The sequence below is a fragment of the Phascolarctos cinereus genome, unplaced genomic scaffold (genome assembly GCF_003287225.1).
Source record: "Phascolarctos cinereus isolate Bilbo 61053 unplaced genomic scaffold, phaCin_HiC Scaffold_4;HRSCAF=312, whole genome shotgun sequence".
NCBI lineage: Eukaryota > Metazoa > Chordata > Mammalia > Diprotodontia > Phascolarctidae > Phascolarctos > Phascolarctos cinereus.
The window spans coordinates 77,998,300-78,013,125 of record NW_027555847.1 but is presented as its reverse complement, the minus strand read 5'-3'; the positions used below and the strand labels follow the sequence as shown (position 1 = coordinate 78,013,125).

The 14,826-nt window shown below is 38.0% G+C and overlaps 1 protein-coding gene across 1 annotated transcript in view; it reads right to left on the bottom strand.

Moving 5' to 3' along the window:
- Positions 1 to 14,826, bottom strand: part of TNS3 (tensin 3) — a 425,395-nt gene that overhangs the window by 255,195 nt on the left and 155,374 nt on the right. The window contains 1 exon segment of the mRNA XM_020977772.2: positions 8,555 to 8,593. Coding sequence (XP_020833431.1) covers positions 8,555 to 8,593 — 39 coding nt within the window.

The window sequence follows — 14,826 nt, the reverse complement described above, 5'->3', positions numbered from 1 at the left end:
CATTCTAGCATCCTTGCAATATGGTCTAAATGAACTGGGACACACACACACACACACACACGCACACATGCATACAACAGAATTAAAAGTAAAGTATGTCCATTATTTGCAGAACACAAAAATAACTTTACTGTTGATAACTAAAAATAATGTCCATACTTATGTAATTTCTCAAATTCTACACTTTTAAGAATTCTATGACTTGATTCTAGCTAGGTTGAATGCCCATCAGCTCAGGCTCTATTTATACATTTAGTTATATATTTTTTTAATATAGACTCAATGATAAACAAATAGTTTACCTAAAAGCAAAATTACCAGAGAAACAGGAATGGACACAAATGTTGAAAAAGGTTGGGAGGGTGGCATTTTCTGTCAGATAAGAATCACTTTTGATAAGCATTGCATATTGATTTTCCATTAAACTAAATAAGAAGAAATAAAACCATTATGATTTCAACAAGCATTTGAATCAGGATTGCAGCAGCTATTGTGAAGTTGCCTTTCAAACCAGAGAAACAAAAAATGTCAAAATAATGCCAGCAGTTTCCAAACTCCCAGCAACAGCTGGTTTGCATCTTAGCACCTGGAGCTCTGAATAGCTTGAACCAGAAGGTGGCTGATGCATGAGGAGTCTGAGGTGTCTGTAAACCATCAAGCACGTGTCTTATGAGGAGTGCGGTATCAGGCCTTTCAAACACCACACACACACACACACACACACACACACACACACACACACACACACACACACACACACACACACACACACAAAATAGTGAGTGCAATTTGAGGGTAGAAAGGGAACCAGTTACTTACATGTGGTTCATTATACCGAACAAGCTAATACTTAGAATTTCCAGAATTTTTAGGAAGATGTGTGTAACTTTAAGAAATTTTCTGTCTCTCTCTGTATCTCTGTCTCTGACTCTGTGTGTGTGTGTGTTTGTGTGTGAGTGTGGGTGTGGGTGTGGGTGGGGGTGTCTGAAACACTCTGAAACAGGCTAGATACATTAGGCATTATGTATCAAACTATAGGCAGCTGGGTGACACAGCAAACACAGAGCAGGACTTGAAATCTGGAAGACCTGAGTTCAAATTCAGCCTCAGACATTAGCTGTGTGACCCTGGGTAAATCTCTGCTTGCCTCAGTTTCCGCATCTATAACACAGGGAAAATAATATCACCTCCCTGCCAGGGTTGTTGTAAGGACCAAACTAGATAATATTTATAAACACTCTGTAGACCTTAAAGCACCACATTAAGTCCTAGCTATGATTATAAACCACATCATGACATATCAGTCATGTTAAAATGATTCTTCACTTTACATAAAGTTTCACACACACACACGTATACATACATACACACACACACATACACATATAAAATGAGGTTTCTACTCTACATAGTTCACTGATTGAACTGAAGGTCATTCAACTTTTGGAAGTATATGATTTACCAACAATTTTGTCCAACAGGTCTACTTTATAAAGCATGACGGCTGCATTTGAAGAATTAATATTATTGATGTTTGGGCTAGTAGATGGAAATGGGCCAGGTCCTTAAAGCAAATATATAAACTATTAGAAACCCTAGAGATCATTGAATGAACACAAATGGCAGGGACTACATGGGAGAGGATTAAGCTTGCCAGGTTACAAGTGGTTGAAGAGTGAAAGAGAGTGAGAACGTATCTAGGGCACCAAGGGAGGGGCCTGTGTCCATCGCATGGCATGGCATGTTCACCACATGTGGTTGTTACATGATGTAGTGTGTCGTGTAGTGTGTTCATCACATGATGTGGTTTGTTCATCACATGACATATCACTACATGGGTGAAATGCTACGTATGGCATATTCAATAGTGCACTGTATCTGTCACCTCTTTGTTGCACGACATAGTGCGTCCATCGCAGGGTAGAAGTCATCAATCACATGACAAAGTATGTCCATGGCATGGTGTGGAGTTCTATCACATGGATAGCTGCTGCTTGACATGTTTGTCCTGCGACATAGTGCTTCTGTCAAATGATGTAGAGTTTCCATCACACGACACAGTGTGCCCATCTTTCTCTCTTTTATTGATATACACATATGGAGATGTAAATTTCCCCAAAGGACGGCTGTGGCTGCATCCCACAAATTCTGGTACATTTTCTCATTGTTGTCATTTTCTTTGATGAAACTATTGACTGTTTCTATATTTCGTCTTCCATATTCATTCTTTTGGATTAGATATTTAGTTTCCCATTAATCTTTATGCTTCTATGGCCCTTTATTAAATGTAATTTTTGTTGTACTGTGGTCTAGAAAAGATGCATTTAATATTGGTTTTTTACATTTACCCTTCTCATTTAGTTTTTTTTCCAGAAGTCTATTATATCTAACTTTTTTCTAAGATTCTATTCATCTCCTTAACTTCTTTCTTATTTTATGATTAGACTCATCTAGCTCTGAAAGGGGAAAGTTGAGGTCCTCCACTAAGATAGTTTTATTGGCTATTTCTTCCTGTCATTCATTTAACTTTTCCTCTAAGACTCTGGATGCTATGCCATTTGGTGTATTTATTGTTGTTGTTGTTGTTGTTCAGCTTCATTTCTGCTGTGTCCAATTCTTTGTGACCCTCTTTGGGGTTTTCTTGGCAAAGATACTGGAGTGTTTGCCATTTCCTTCTCCAGCTTATTTTACAGATGAGGAAACTGAGGCAAACATGGTTAGATGATTTGCCCAGGGCAATACAGCTAGTAAGTGTCTGAGGCCAGATTTGAACTCAAGATGAGGCTACCTGACTCTAATCCTGGCATTTTATCCACTGCACCACTTAGCTGCCCCATTTGGCGCATATATTTAATACTGATATCACTTTATTGTCTCTGGTACCTTTTAGCAAAATGTAGTTTCCATGCTTATCTCTTTTAATTAGGTCTCTTTTTGCTTTTGTTTTGTCTGAGATCATAAGTGCTACCCCTGCTTTTTTACTTCAACCCTAGGCAAATCATTTTAAACCTATTTGCCTCAGTATTCTCATCTGTAAAATGAGCTGGAGAAGGAAATGGCAAACCACTCCAGCATCTTTGCCAAGAAAAACCCAAATGGGGTCACAAAGATTCTAACACAAATGAAAACAACTGAACTGAAAATTTCCTCCTGCTTTTCCTTCTCTCTTTTTCATCCTGTCCCTCCTCACTCTCCTCTTTCCCTTACCACCCTTCCCATTCTTGTTCCCTAAAGTGTAAGAAACTGTTATTACCAATTGAGTATGAATAAATATATAGCTATATCTATATGTATGTATATTTATGTATATATGCATGTCTGTATATGTATATATGTGTATATATGTACACACATGTATATATTTCCCCTCCTTAAACCAATTTAAATGTGAGGTTCAAGCATTGCCCCTCCACTATAAAAGCTCTTCCTTGCACACCTCCTTTATGTGAGATAATTTTCCCCACTGTTCCTCTTCCTTCCCCGTTCTCACAGGGCATCCCTCTTTCTCACCTATCCATTTTTTTTTCACATCATCCCAACATAATGACTCACTCCCATACCCTCTTTCTTCATAGAATCCTTCTAACTGCTCTAATAAGGACAAAGTTGTTAGAAATTACATCATCTTGCCATAGAAAATACAAACAGTTTAACCTTATTGAGTCCCTTAAGATTTCTCTTTCATGTTTACTTTTGAGTTCTGTATTTGAAAGTCAGATTTTCTACTGGCTCTGGCCTTTGCATCAGGAATGCTTGAAAGTCCTCTATTTTATTAAAGAATCATTTTACCCCAGTTTTATTAAGCAAATATATTCTAAGTCCTCTACTCTGTCACCATGGTAGCTGCTAAATCTTGTATGATCCTGACTGTGGCTCCATGATATCTGAACAGTTTCTATCTGCTTGAACTATTTTCTCTAAGACCAGGGATCTCTGGATTTTGAAAATAATATTCCTGGGAATTTTCATTTTGAGATCTCTTTCAGGTGATCAACGATGGATTCCTTCCATTTCTATTTTAGCCTCTGGTTCAAGGATAAGGGGAGTTTTCCTTGATAATTTTTTTTTAAAAATATGATGGCTAGGCTCTTTCCTTGATCATAGTTTTCAGACAGCCAATAATTCTTAAATTATTTCACCTTGATCTATTTTCCAGGTCAGTTGTTTTGTTTCTGATGGATACTTCATATTTTCTTCATTTTTTTTTCTTTTTTACTTTGTTTTATTGTTTCTTAATGTCTCATAAAGTCATTAGCTTCCACTTGCCCCATTCTAATTTTAGGAATTTTTTTTTAAGGCAATTGGGGTTAAGTGACTTGCCGAGGGTCACACAGCTAGTAAGTGTCAAGTGTTTGGTCTGAGGCCAGATTTGAACTCAGGTCCTACTGACTTCAGGGCCTGTGCTCTATCCACTATGCCACCTAGCTGCCCCAGGAATTATTTTCTTCAACAAGCTTCTGTATCTCTTTTTCCATTTGGCCAATTCTGCTTTTTAAGAAATTATTTTCTTCAATATTTTTTGTGCTTTTTTTTAACCAAGCTGTTAATTGTGTTTTCATAATTCTCTTCCTTTGTTCTCATTTCATTACCTAATTTTTCCTCTACCACTCTTGTTTGATTTTAAAATTCATTTTTTAGTTCTCATAAACCTTATTGGGCTTGAATCCAATTCACATTTTTCTTTGAGACTTTGCTTGTAGCTATTTGACGTCATTGTCTTCTTTTGAGTTTTGTGCATTGATCATCCCTGTCACCATGGTAGATTTTTATGGTCAGCTTCTTTTCTTGTTGTTTGCTCATTTTCCCCACTGTATTTCTTGATTTTTAATTTTATGTTAAAGTTGGGCTCTTTTCCCAGCATGAAGGAGTAAGAGTACTATCTTAAACTTCAGTCTTTTACACACTACTGTTTTCAGAGCTAGTTCTCTCTATTTCTGTAAGTATGTGTGTATACATACACTGACCTTAGTGTTGCTCCATTTCTGTCTTTCTTTCTCTCCTTTATATATATGACTATATACATATAATCATATGTGAATAAATATAAATATGTATATTGTATCAGCACAGATAAAGACATACAGAGATCATGTCTTTTTTTTTTTTTTTGGTTAGGCAATGGGGTTAAGTGACTTGCCCAGAGTCACACAGCTAGTGTTATGTATCTGAGGCCGCATTTGAACTCAGGTCCTCCCGAATCCAGGGCCGGTGCTCTATCCACTGCGCCACCTGGTTGCCCTGATCATGTCTCTTTTTGCCCAGATCAGTTTGTACCCAGATATAATTTATATGAGGAAGTCCAAATGTAGATTGGTATATAACTTTTTTTTAATCTCAGTTACCAAGGGAACTGAGGGCTTAAGTGACCTATCCATGATCTCACAGCCAGTATGTATCAAAGGTAGGACAAAAATTCCTGACGCTAGAGCCAACTCCCTCTCCATTATGTGATGCTGACTCTAAATAAGCATATGTAGATATATATAAATATCTATACATGTGTATACACAGGCTTTCATATGAATTGGCATATGGCATTAAATATAAAGTGCTTTAGAAAAATTAAAACATTCTATCATGTTAGCTATTATAAATAGTTGATAGATATGTAGATCTAGCTACAGATTTTTACACATATACTATGAAAGAGCAAAGTAAAAAGAGACTCTAGTTTAAGCAAGATGGTGTGGAGACCAAGAAGTTTCCCCTTTTTGAAATTAAACCAGAGACTACTAATAAATCAACTGTTTATTTCAGCCCTCAGAGGTACAGTACATTTCACACAGTCATTATCCTCTTATGCCATCCTGGATAAATGTTAAATTACTGAGGCATGCAAGTATGTGCTAAGATCAATAGAAAACTAGGAATTCAGACATGGCCTTGATCCCAGAATACACAGCAGGGGATGCCTATAGAGGACAAGGACATAATATGTTGGAGAGCTCTACTTGTGCACCAGCTCACCAGCTGTGATCAGAACTCAATTTTCTCACCCATTTCTGGAAAGGGGTCAGGGAATAAGAAGCTCAAGTGAAAGAAAGTGGGGAAAAAAACCCCAATGCTGGTAATTCTGTCAATGTGTAAACCAGCCTGGGGCAAAGAGTTATCCAGGGGAAAAACAAAACAAACCAATCAGACCAGCAGCAATCTAATAAATGTAAAAGAGAAACCTAAAGCCCCTGAACATTCACAGGGGATATTCATGACTTAGGTAAGCGTAGAGTAAATCTAGTGAATCCTCTGAGATCCCTACCACCCCAAATGAAAATTCTGAGCATCCCAGACACAATCCAACCAACCACACAGCTAAACATCTAACGCTCTGCCCCAAAGTGAGCCTATCCCACTCAAGCCACAAATATCAATGATAAAAGAATAAAGGAATAAAAGAAAAGATTTTAGTTTGATATAAGGAAAAATGACCATTCTAGAAATCCAAAAGTATATGGGGCAGTATGTGGGGCAATGGATTACTCTCACTGAAAATCTTCTTGCAAAGATGAGCACTGAGCACTGGTTGTGGGTATATTATGAGAAGCAGAATGGCCTCATACATAGAACACTGAACTCAAAGTCAGGATAACCCAGGATCAAAACCAAACCTGCCTCACTAGCTGTGAGACTCTGAGAATTCTCTTCACCTGGTTGGGACAATTTCCTCATCTGTAAAATGGAAATAAGTTCCTGTATTTCACATGAGTTTTCTGAGAATCAAATGAGCTTTGCAAACTGAGAAGTGTCATATAAATGAGATTGATTATAAGAATAAAGCTTTAATTAACCTGTATTCCAGTCTGTTGAGATAAAATAATTACATGTGCAGAAAAGATGTTTCTGATAAACATAGGTAGTTAGTAATATAAACAAACTCACTAGGGGAAAAAATGCCAATTAGCCTTTTCTTTTTTTAGAAATACCAATCGAAACTGTAGTTTATTTTGTTTTCCCAATCAATGTCCTTTAAAGAGTTTGGTTGATAAAGCTAAGTGGTCCTTGAGAAGTATCACTTTTCTAGAAGTTACATGAAATCATGAAAACCACAATAGTATGTGGGTATTCTGAATCAGTTCCTACATGGGAGAAAGAATATTGGGACAGTAATGAATAGAGAACCGGCCCTGGAGTCAGGAGGATGTGAGTTCAAATCTGGCCTCAGACCATTTGACACTTCCTAGCTGTATGACCCTGGGCAAGTCACTTAACTCTGATTGCAAAAAGGAGGAAGGAAAAAGAAGGAGGAAAAGGAAAAGAAAGAGAAAGAAGAGGAGGAGGAGGAGAAGAAATAGGACCAGGACAGTAAGACAACTTATTCTCCTAAAACAAAACAAAACAAAACAAAACCAAAAATAAACCAGCTATACCATAGCAATGAGATCTAATGAGAAATTTCTGAAAATCTGTCTCCTCTATATAGGCTATATATGGGGGCTTCAGCATGGAGTTAGCTTGGTTTTTTTTTCATTAATTTGCTTTTTGTGAACAAAAGTATACATCTAGAAGCAGTTCTCACCTAGTAGCATATATATTTCATTTCTAAATTAATCAATCAATACCACTTATTAAATATCTACTTACTACAAAGCATTGAGGATATAAAGGCATAAAAAATTCCTGTCCTAAAGGAACTTGCACTCTCTTGGGGGATGATATTAACATAGAGAAATATAAATTATACTATACACTGATAAAAGAAGTTCTTGTTCAGTAGTTTTTCAGTTATTGACTCTTCCTAACCCTATTTGGGGTTTTCTTATTTATTTTTAGTTTTCAACATTTGCTTTTATAAGATTTTGTAAGATTTTTTTTTTTAGCTGGGCAATGGGGTTAAGTGATTTTCCCAGGGTCACACAGGTAGTAAGTACTAATGTGTCCGAGGCTGGATTTGAACTCAGGTCCTCCTGAATCCAGGGCTAGTTCTGTATCCACTGCACCACCTAGCTGCCCCCAACTTGGGGTTTTCTTGGCAAAGATATTGAGTGCTTTGCCATTTCCTTTTCTGGCTCACTTTACAGATGAGGAAACTGAGGCAAACAGAGTTAAGTGACTTGCCCAGGGTCACACAGCTAGGAAGTGTCTGAAGCCAGCTCTGAACTCAGTATTCCTGACTCCAGGCTCAGCACTCTATCCATTGCATCACCTAGAACCCCAAAGAAGTCACAAGTTGGTGATGGCCTTCACCTAACTACAGTAAGCAAACTATTGAGGGGTTTTCCAGATAATTCTACAATTTTAAAAGTGTAATAAACTGTTCCCTATGTTAAAGAATGAAGATAAGTAAAAGACATTTAAAACTTTAAAAAAGAATGAAGATAAGTAAAAGACATTTAAAACTTTAAAAAAGAAAGCTTAGTGAACTATGTAGATTTTATATAGCAGAAAACAATTCAAGCCAACAAACATTTCTTAAAGATCTTCTTCGTATAAGGCACTGTTATGGATACAAAGTTGAAAACGAAACACTCCTTGCCCAAAGAGGAACTTATAACCTCATTTTCACACGGTATCATAGGGCTGAAATGAGAAAGATATAACATAAAGAGAGCCAACTTACCAGTGGGTCATTGACTGGTACGTGGCAGGGTATCACCACCTTGAATAAAAAAAATAATAATAACAAAATAAATGAGACACTTTTAAAAACTCTTCCCAACTGAATCTATCCAATGTCTTTATGTTATGCTCCTCATTAAACAGAAAAGAAAAAGAATCTAAGAATAGGTGATATGAGTTCATATGGTCCAAGGAAAAGCATCAAAAGTGATAATTCATCTAAATTTAGGAAGAAACTAGATTAAGGAGGAGACAAAGGAAGAAGTGAATTCAAGCTCCATTTTTAAGAAGTGTTCTCTCGACCTAGGTGACTGACTGATTGACTACTGAATGCTAAGACACTCCTAAAGGGCTAGGTGAGAGAGGGGGAAAGATGTACAATAAAGGATTTAAATGCCATATTCTAAATAGAGAATGATTTTTTAAAAAAATGGTGACAGCAACAATTAAGAGCATATGTGGAATTGCACCAGACATAGAGTTCAGTTGAAGCTAGGGAACCCAAATCAGATTATCTGATAATAACCTCTCACACTTACAAAGCACCTGAAGATTTACAAAGCATTTTACATACATTGTCTCATTTGAATGCTATAACTCCATGAGGTAGGTGTCATTATCAGCCATCATTTTACAAAAGAGGAAACAGGCAGAGGAAGAAAGAGACTGAATGACTTGCCCAGAGTCACACAGCTGTCAATGTCAGAGGTAGGTCTCAAACTCAGGTCTTCTTGACTTCAAATCCCACAATTTTACCTACTATGCCAATCATCTTAGGTCAACTCTGCTTAAAAATCTCATTTCTGTAACTGGTGGTTTCTGGAGCCAGGACATTACTGAGTACTAGGGGGATGTTGAAGGGAAGGAGTAGGGAACTTCCAGGGGCAGAGAGAGTGGAGGAAGATGAGTGACCTACAACCTCCCTCTCCAACAAAGAAATTTTTTTTTAAAAAGTCTACAGGGATACAGGTCAGTTGAAGCCTGCAAGATGGGAGGCATAAAACAATATTTTCCAGGCTACAGAAAGAGGATGAAAACTATGGCCACCTCCAAAGCCCTTTCATGTCAGCATCTTGGAGAAAAACAAAACCAAACCTCATATAACCCATTCTATTTCAGCTCTGGCCAGGCTTTAATTATGAGCTTTGATGATGATGATGATGATGATGATGATGATGATGATGATGATGGAGGAGGAGGAGAAAAGAGAGAGGAGAAAAAACAAAGAGGGAGGGAAAGGGACACAGAGACAGACAGAGATGGACAGAGACACAGAGACAGAGATATGACAGTTTTTTTGTTATCTACAAAATATGTTATAAAATATATTTACATCCCTAATCCCAAAACTGATTTAGAAACGTTGTCTCCCCCAACAACTGTCATCTCAATAGGTGGAACTTTATAGGTGAAAAGGCATAGAATAAACTGACTGAAAAGCCTAAATCATCTTTTGAGGCTTTTTCTATTTGAAAAGCCAGTTTTCATATCTCCATGTACAGTATCCCAAAAGAATACTGTGGCAATTTGGTACAGAAGAAAGGATGTGAGACTGGAAGTTAGGACAGACAGTTCAAATCCCAGCTCTGCCATTTAGTAATCCTTCTGATTTGACCAATTACTGTCCCTTCTCTGGGACTCAGTTTCTACATCTATTATAATATCTATCATTTATATGAGCTTTTTTTTTTAAAGCTTCACAAATGCTACTTCACATTATCCTTGTAACAAGACTGGAAGGTAGGTGTTAGTATTAATCCCCTTTTTACAGTTGAGGTAACAGAAACTGATAGAGATTAAAAATGACTTGCCCAGGGCAACATGACTAGTCATGATCTGAGGCCAATTTGAACTCAGTTCTTCCTGACTCTGGCAGTAAGCCAAGCCCTTGGTAAATGAAGTGCTCTAGAGTACTCCTTTTAATTGACTGGGACATTCAACTACATGATCTATATATGTAAGTAGTTATCTATCTATCTATCTCTCTATCTATCTATCCCTGGATACAGAGATATCCCTCTCTTTCTCCCACTCCCTCTTCCTCCCTTTCTGTAGGTGTGTATATATTACCCAATCAGAAATTAAAAAGTCCTACTATTATTATGAAAATGGTTTTGAACTTTTGCCCCCCTGAATGGCTCTCAAGGACCGCAAGGGATCCCCAGACCATGCTTTGAGAACCACAGATTTAGAAGTTAACTCTTGAACTAAGCTTTGAGAGAAACCAGGAACTCTTCAGAGGCAGAGATGAGAAGAGAACACATTCCAGGCATGGGGGAACAGCAAAGGGATAGAGACAGACAGGAGATGGAGTTTCTTGTGTGAAAAACAGAAACTAGACCAGCATGGCTGGATTGGAGGGTGCACAGAGGGGCCCAGTATGTGAAAGCAGAAAGGGGTTAGGTTGTGAAGTGAGAAATGGGTTGGTATCTTTAAATATTTTTGTTTAGAGAATTGCATTCCTTAGTGAAGTAATCACAAATATTATTAACTTAACATTATCAAGTACCAAAGAAGATATGTGTGTAGATACATGCATATACACATAATGATATACATATGTATTATGTAAAAGGATGCGTGCGGCGCGCGCACACACGCACACACACACACACACACACACACACACACACACACACACACACACACACACACACACGTTTTTAAGGCTGCCCAAATGTTCCTTTTTCATGAATTGTCTCTCTGGTATTCATTTAGTATTGCTGCCCACCCTATATGTAGAGTTAGAGGGTTGGCCCACTACATGGCCAGATCCTTAATTAGTGTTCTCCTGGGCATTCCCTTTAGGCTTAACAGCAAGTCCCCAGCAACTAGCCCAGTGTGGCAGGTAAGAAAGGCTTCAGAGGACCAAGGACAAAAGCTTGAGAATTGTCCTTGGGTGTATGCTGATCAATCACAGAAACTTTCCCAGGGCCAGAGATCACAAAACAATGCTTATCACTTGAAGGAATGTATTTGCATAACACATGACTAGATGTCTAACCATCAAAACAATCTAAGTTATTTACAATTTAGGAGCTTGATTAGGGAGCCCACAACCAGACCAGAACCAATGAATTTACATGGACACAGAGGGCTGTTTTCTTAACAAGGACAGCATTATCACCTGACTAGTGGTCAATGGTCAAAGTCACCGGCTGTCTGCTGATAAATCTTAGCAGCACATTACAGGGTTAGCAAAACGACATTGCAATTGGCACAATGGGTAGAGTACTGGATCTGGAGTCACAGAGGCCTGAGTTCAAATCCTGCTTCAGACACTTAGTAGCAACTGTGTGACCTTGGATAAATCACTAAACTACTCTTAGCCAACCTCACTTTTCTCATTTGTAAAATGGGGAAAATAACAGAAAACATGCCACAGGATTGTTGTGAGAATTACACAAGAAAGCCTACATAATGTAAAATGCTTTGAAAACCTTAAAGCACTCTTATTTTGGGAAGGCAGTCATGTGATATAGGGTGATGCTAAATAATGACAAAGAGAGTTGGGAAAATAGGGTAGCTGGTTCAGTCCTACAGAATGACAATACAAAATACAAATCATCAAAAAAAATTTTAATTATAACAACATCTCATCCATCCCACATAGCTAGGAAATGAGGTATTATCTACACAAATAAAATTTTCAAATAATTGAAGTTTGTCCAACGACTTCGATCGCCAGTTCATTAGGCATTTTTAAATCATTTGGGATAGAAATCTTTCAAACATTTAATTATACTGTTCCCAGACTTCTGAAATAGAGAACCGTGACAAGTCTAAAGTTTTCTTGATGACTCATGATGATTGTGGTAATATTAAGTACTGCACTGAACAATGATACTATCCTGTTTTCATTTGTCTGTTTTTTAGCTTGTTTGCCTCCTCCCGGGATGTCAAACCATCAGGTTTGTCACTTCTACTATATGAATCAGGCTTGTCATTTATCCTTCTATTATACTGCTTCTCATTTGCTATGGGTAGATAAACCACGTAATCCAGATTGTTAAATAGGGCATGATGAAATCAATAAGGCAATGAAAAAGACCTAAGGCATAAAGTACGTGGCTTTAAAGTAGCTCATTTTCTGAGCTCACAGAATCACAGAGTCAGGAAGAATCTAAAAGTCCAATCCCTACTTGGAACAGAAACACCATCTCTACTGTTCCCCAATGGAATTTCAGTGTCTGTTTGAACATCTTCAGTGAAGTGTAATTGTCACTGAAGGCAGCACAATTCCATAACAGGATTGTTCTAATTAGTAAGATACTGAGCTAAAATCCCCTCTGGAGCCAAATAGTACAAGTCCAATTCCTATCTAGCCTGATAAACCCTTCAAGTAAATAAATCTTAACTCTTCCTCCGCCTCCAAATAGTCTCTCTCCAGTTCTTGGTTTTGACTTGCCTTATCATCTCAATCAGGGGCAGCTAGATGGCAGAGGAGATAGAACTCCAGGCCCAGAATCAGGAGGACTCATGTTCCTGAATTCAAATTCAGCCTCAGACACTTACTAGCTGTGTGACCCTGGGCAAGTCACTTAACCCTGTTTGCCTCAGTTTCCTCATTTGTAAAATGAGCTGAGGTAGGAAATGGCAAACCACTCCAATATCTTTGACAAGAAAACCCCAAATGGAGTGACTAAGCATTAAACACAACTGAAAAACAACTGGACCGCCACCACCATCTCACATACTATATGTTTGCTCATTCCAGGTTTGACATCTGGATCACTGAGGTATAGATACAGAAGACAGAAAAATGCTTTTTTACTTGTGTTTTTTAAATTCTGCCTTTTTTATGAAACTTCAGTGATCATTTATTTCCCCATTGGTTTCACTTGCTTTGGGCTTATCTTTAACACTTATAAGGAATTTAATAATGTTGAACCCACAGGAAAGTGATAATATACTCACTATATACACAGGGCAAACAGGCATTGAGCACATCACAGGAACTCAGTAAATATTCAATAAATATTTATTAAGTACACACTATATTGCTATTCCGAAGTCAGAAATTTCCCTGAATTACAAAAATTAGCAAATCCCTACCTTTTCATTCTGTTCTGGTATTTCAAGTTAGCTCTGTCCCCCATCTCTGTCCAATTTCCACTCTCTTCATCCATCTTTTCATTTGGCACCAAAATGAACTCATTGGGATTTTCTATCATGCCCCAGAAACCTCTTCATCTTGGAAGATCATTTCAGCCCTGTATGTAACACACCTCCAGGTATCCTCCCGGAAGCTCCACTGAAGATGGCTCTCCAGACAGCCATCTCTTCATTTCCAAGCGAGCTGCATTCCTTTGAACTTCTCCATCATCTCCAACCCATGCTGCCTTTCCTCTTCCCCCTTCTCAGCTTCCTTTTATGTGCTGTCTTCTGTATTAGGGTGTAAGATCTTTGCGAGTAGGGACTGTCTTTCTCCCCACTTACACATGTATTCCCAGTGTTTCAAAGTCCTTTGGCACATAGTAAGCACTTAATAAATACCTGTTGACTGACTGACTCTTCTTTTTTTTGTCCTAGTAGAAAAATGAGCCACTAAAAAGGAGAGCTGAATAAATATGAAAAGCTGACAGTAATATATCAAGGGACCACATCACTAGGGTGTAGGTACCTAGATTTGGCTATAAAAATAAAAGAGAAGCTACTACAAACAGCTATGAAGAGCCTCTGAAACTCACCGAACTCCCAATACAAACACCCAGAACTTTCTATGACCTGTGGTGACGCCTAGTTTCAGAGTTCCTTTGAAATTGCCCTTTTGCATGCATCCAGAGTCACTTATTGCTACTAATGTGCGGTTGCCAAGGAGAAAGCACAAACAAATACGGTATTTATCTGAGACACCTGGCTACATGGGTTCCCAGACCTTACAAGTGTCTACAGTTTTGTTTCAATGCCAGCAATTCAACACAGCAATAGCAATAAAGTTGGGGGCTTTCCACTCAGGAATAGGTATGTAATAATGAGATACAACACAGAAAATAAGTGTTTGGAGATATACAATAGAGGAGGCACACATACACACACGTATTCAGGTATCAAAAGAGAAGTTTCATTTCTCCTAGGGTGGTTTTATCCAGTTTAAACATGATTCTCCTTCAAATGTTTACTGTATCATCATTTCACTGATAACAAGCTTCCAGATGTGTGGTTAGACAAAGGACACCTCTGCCAATTAAATAATGCTGTGATCTGGCTTTGTAGGGGAAGCTTCAGAGAATCTAGGAACTGACCAGATATGAAAGAAGAGAATTCTAAAGG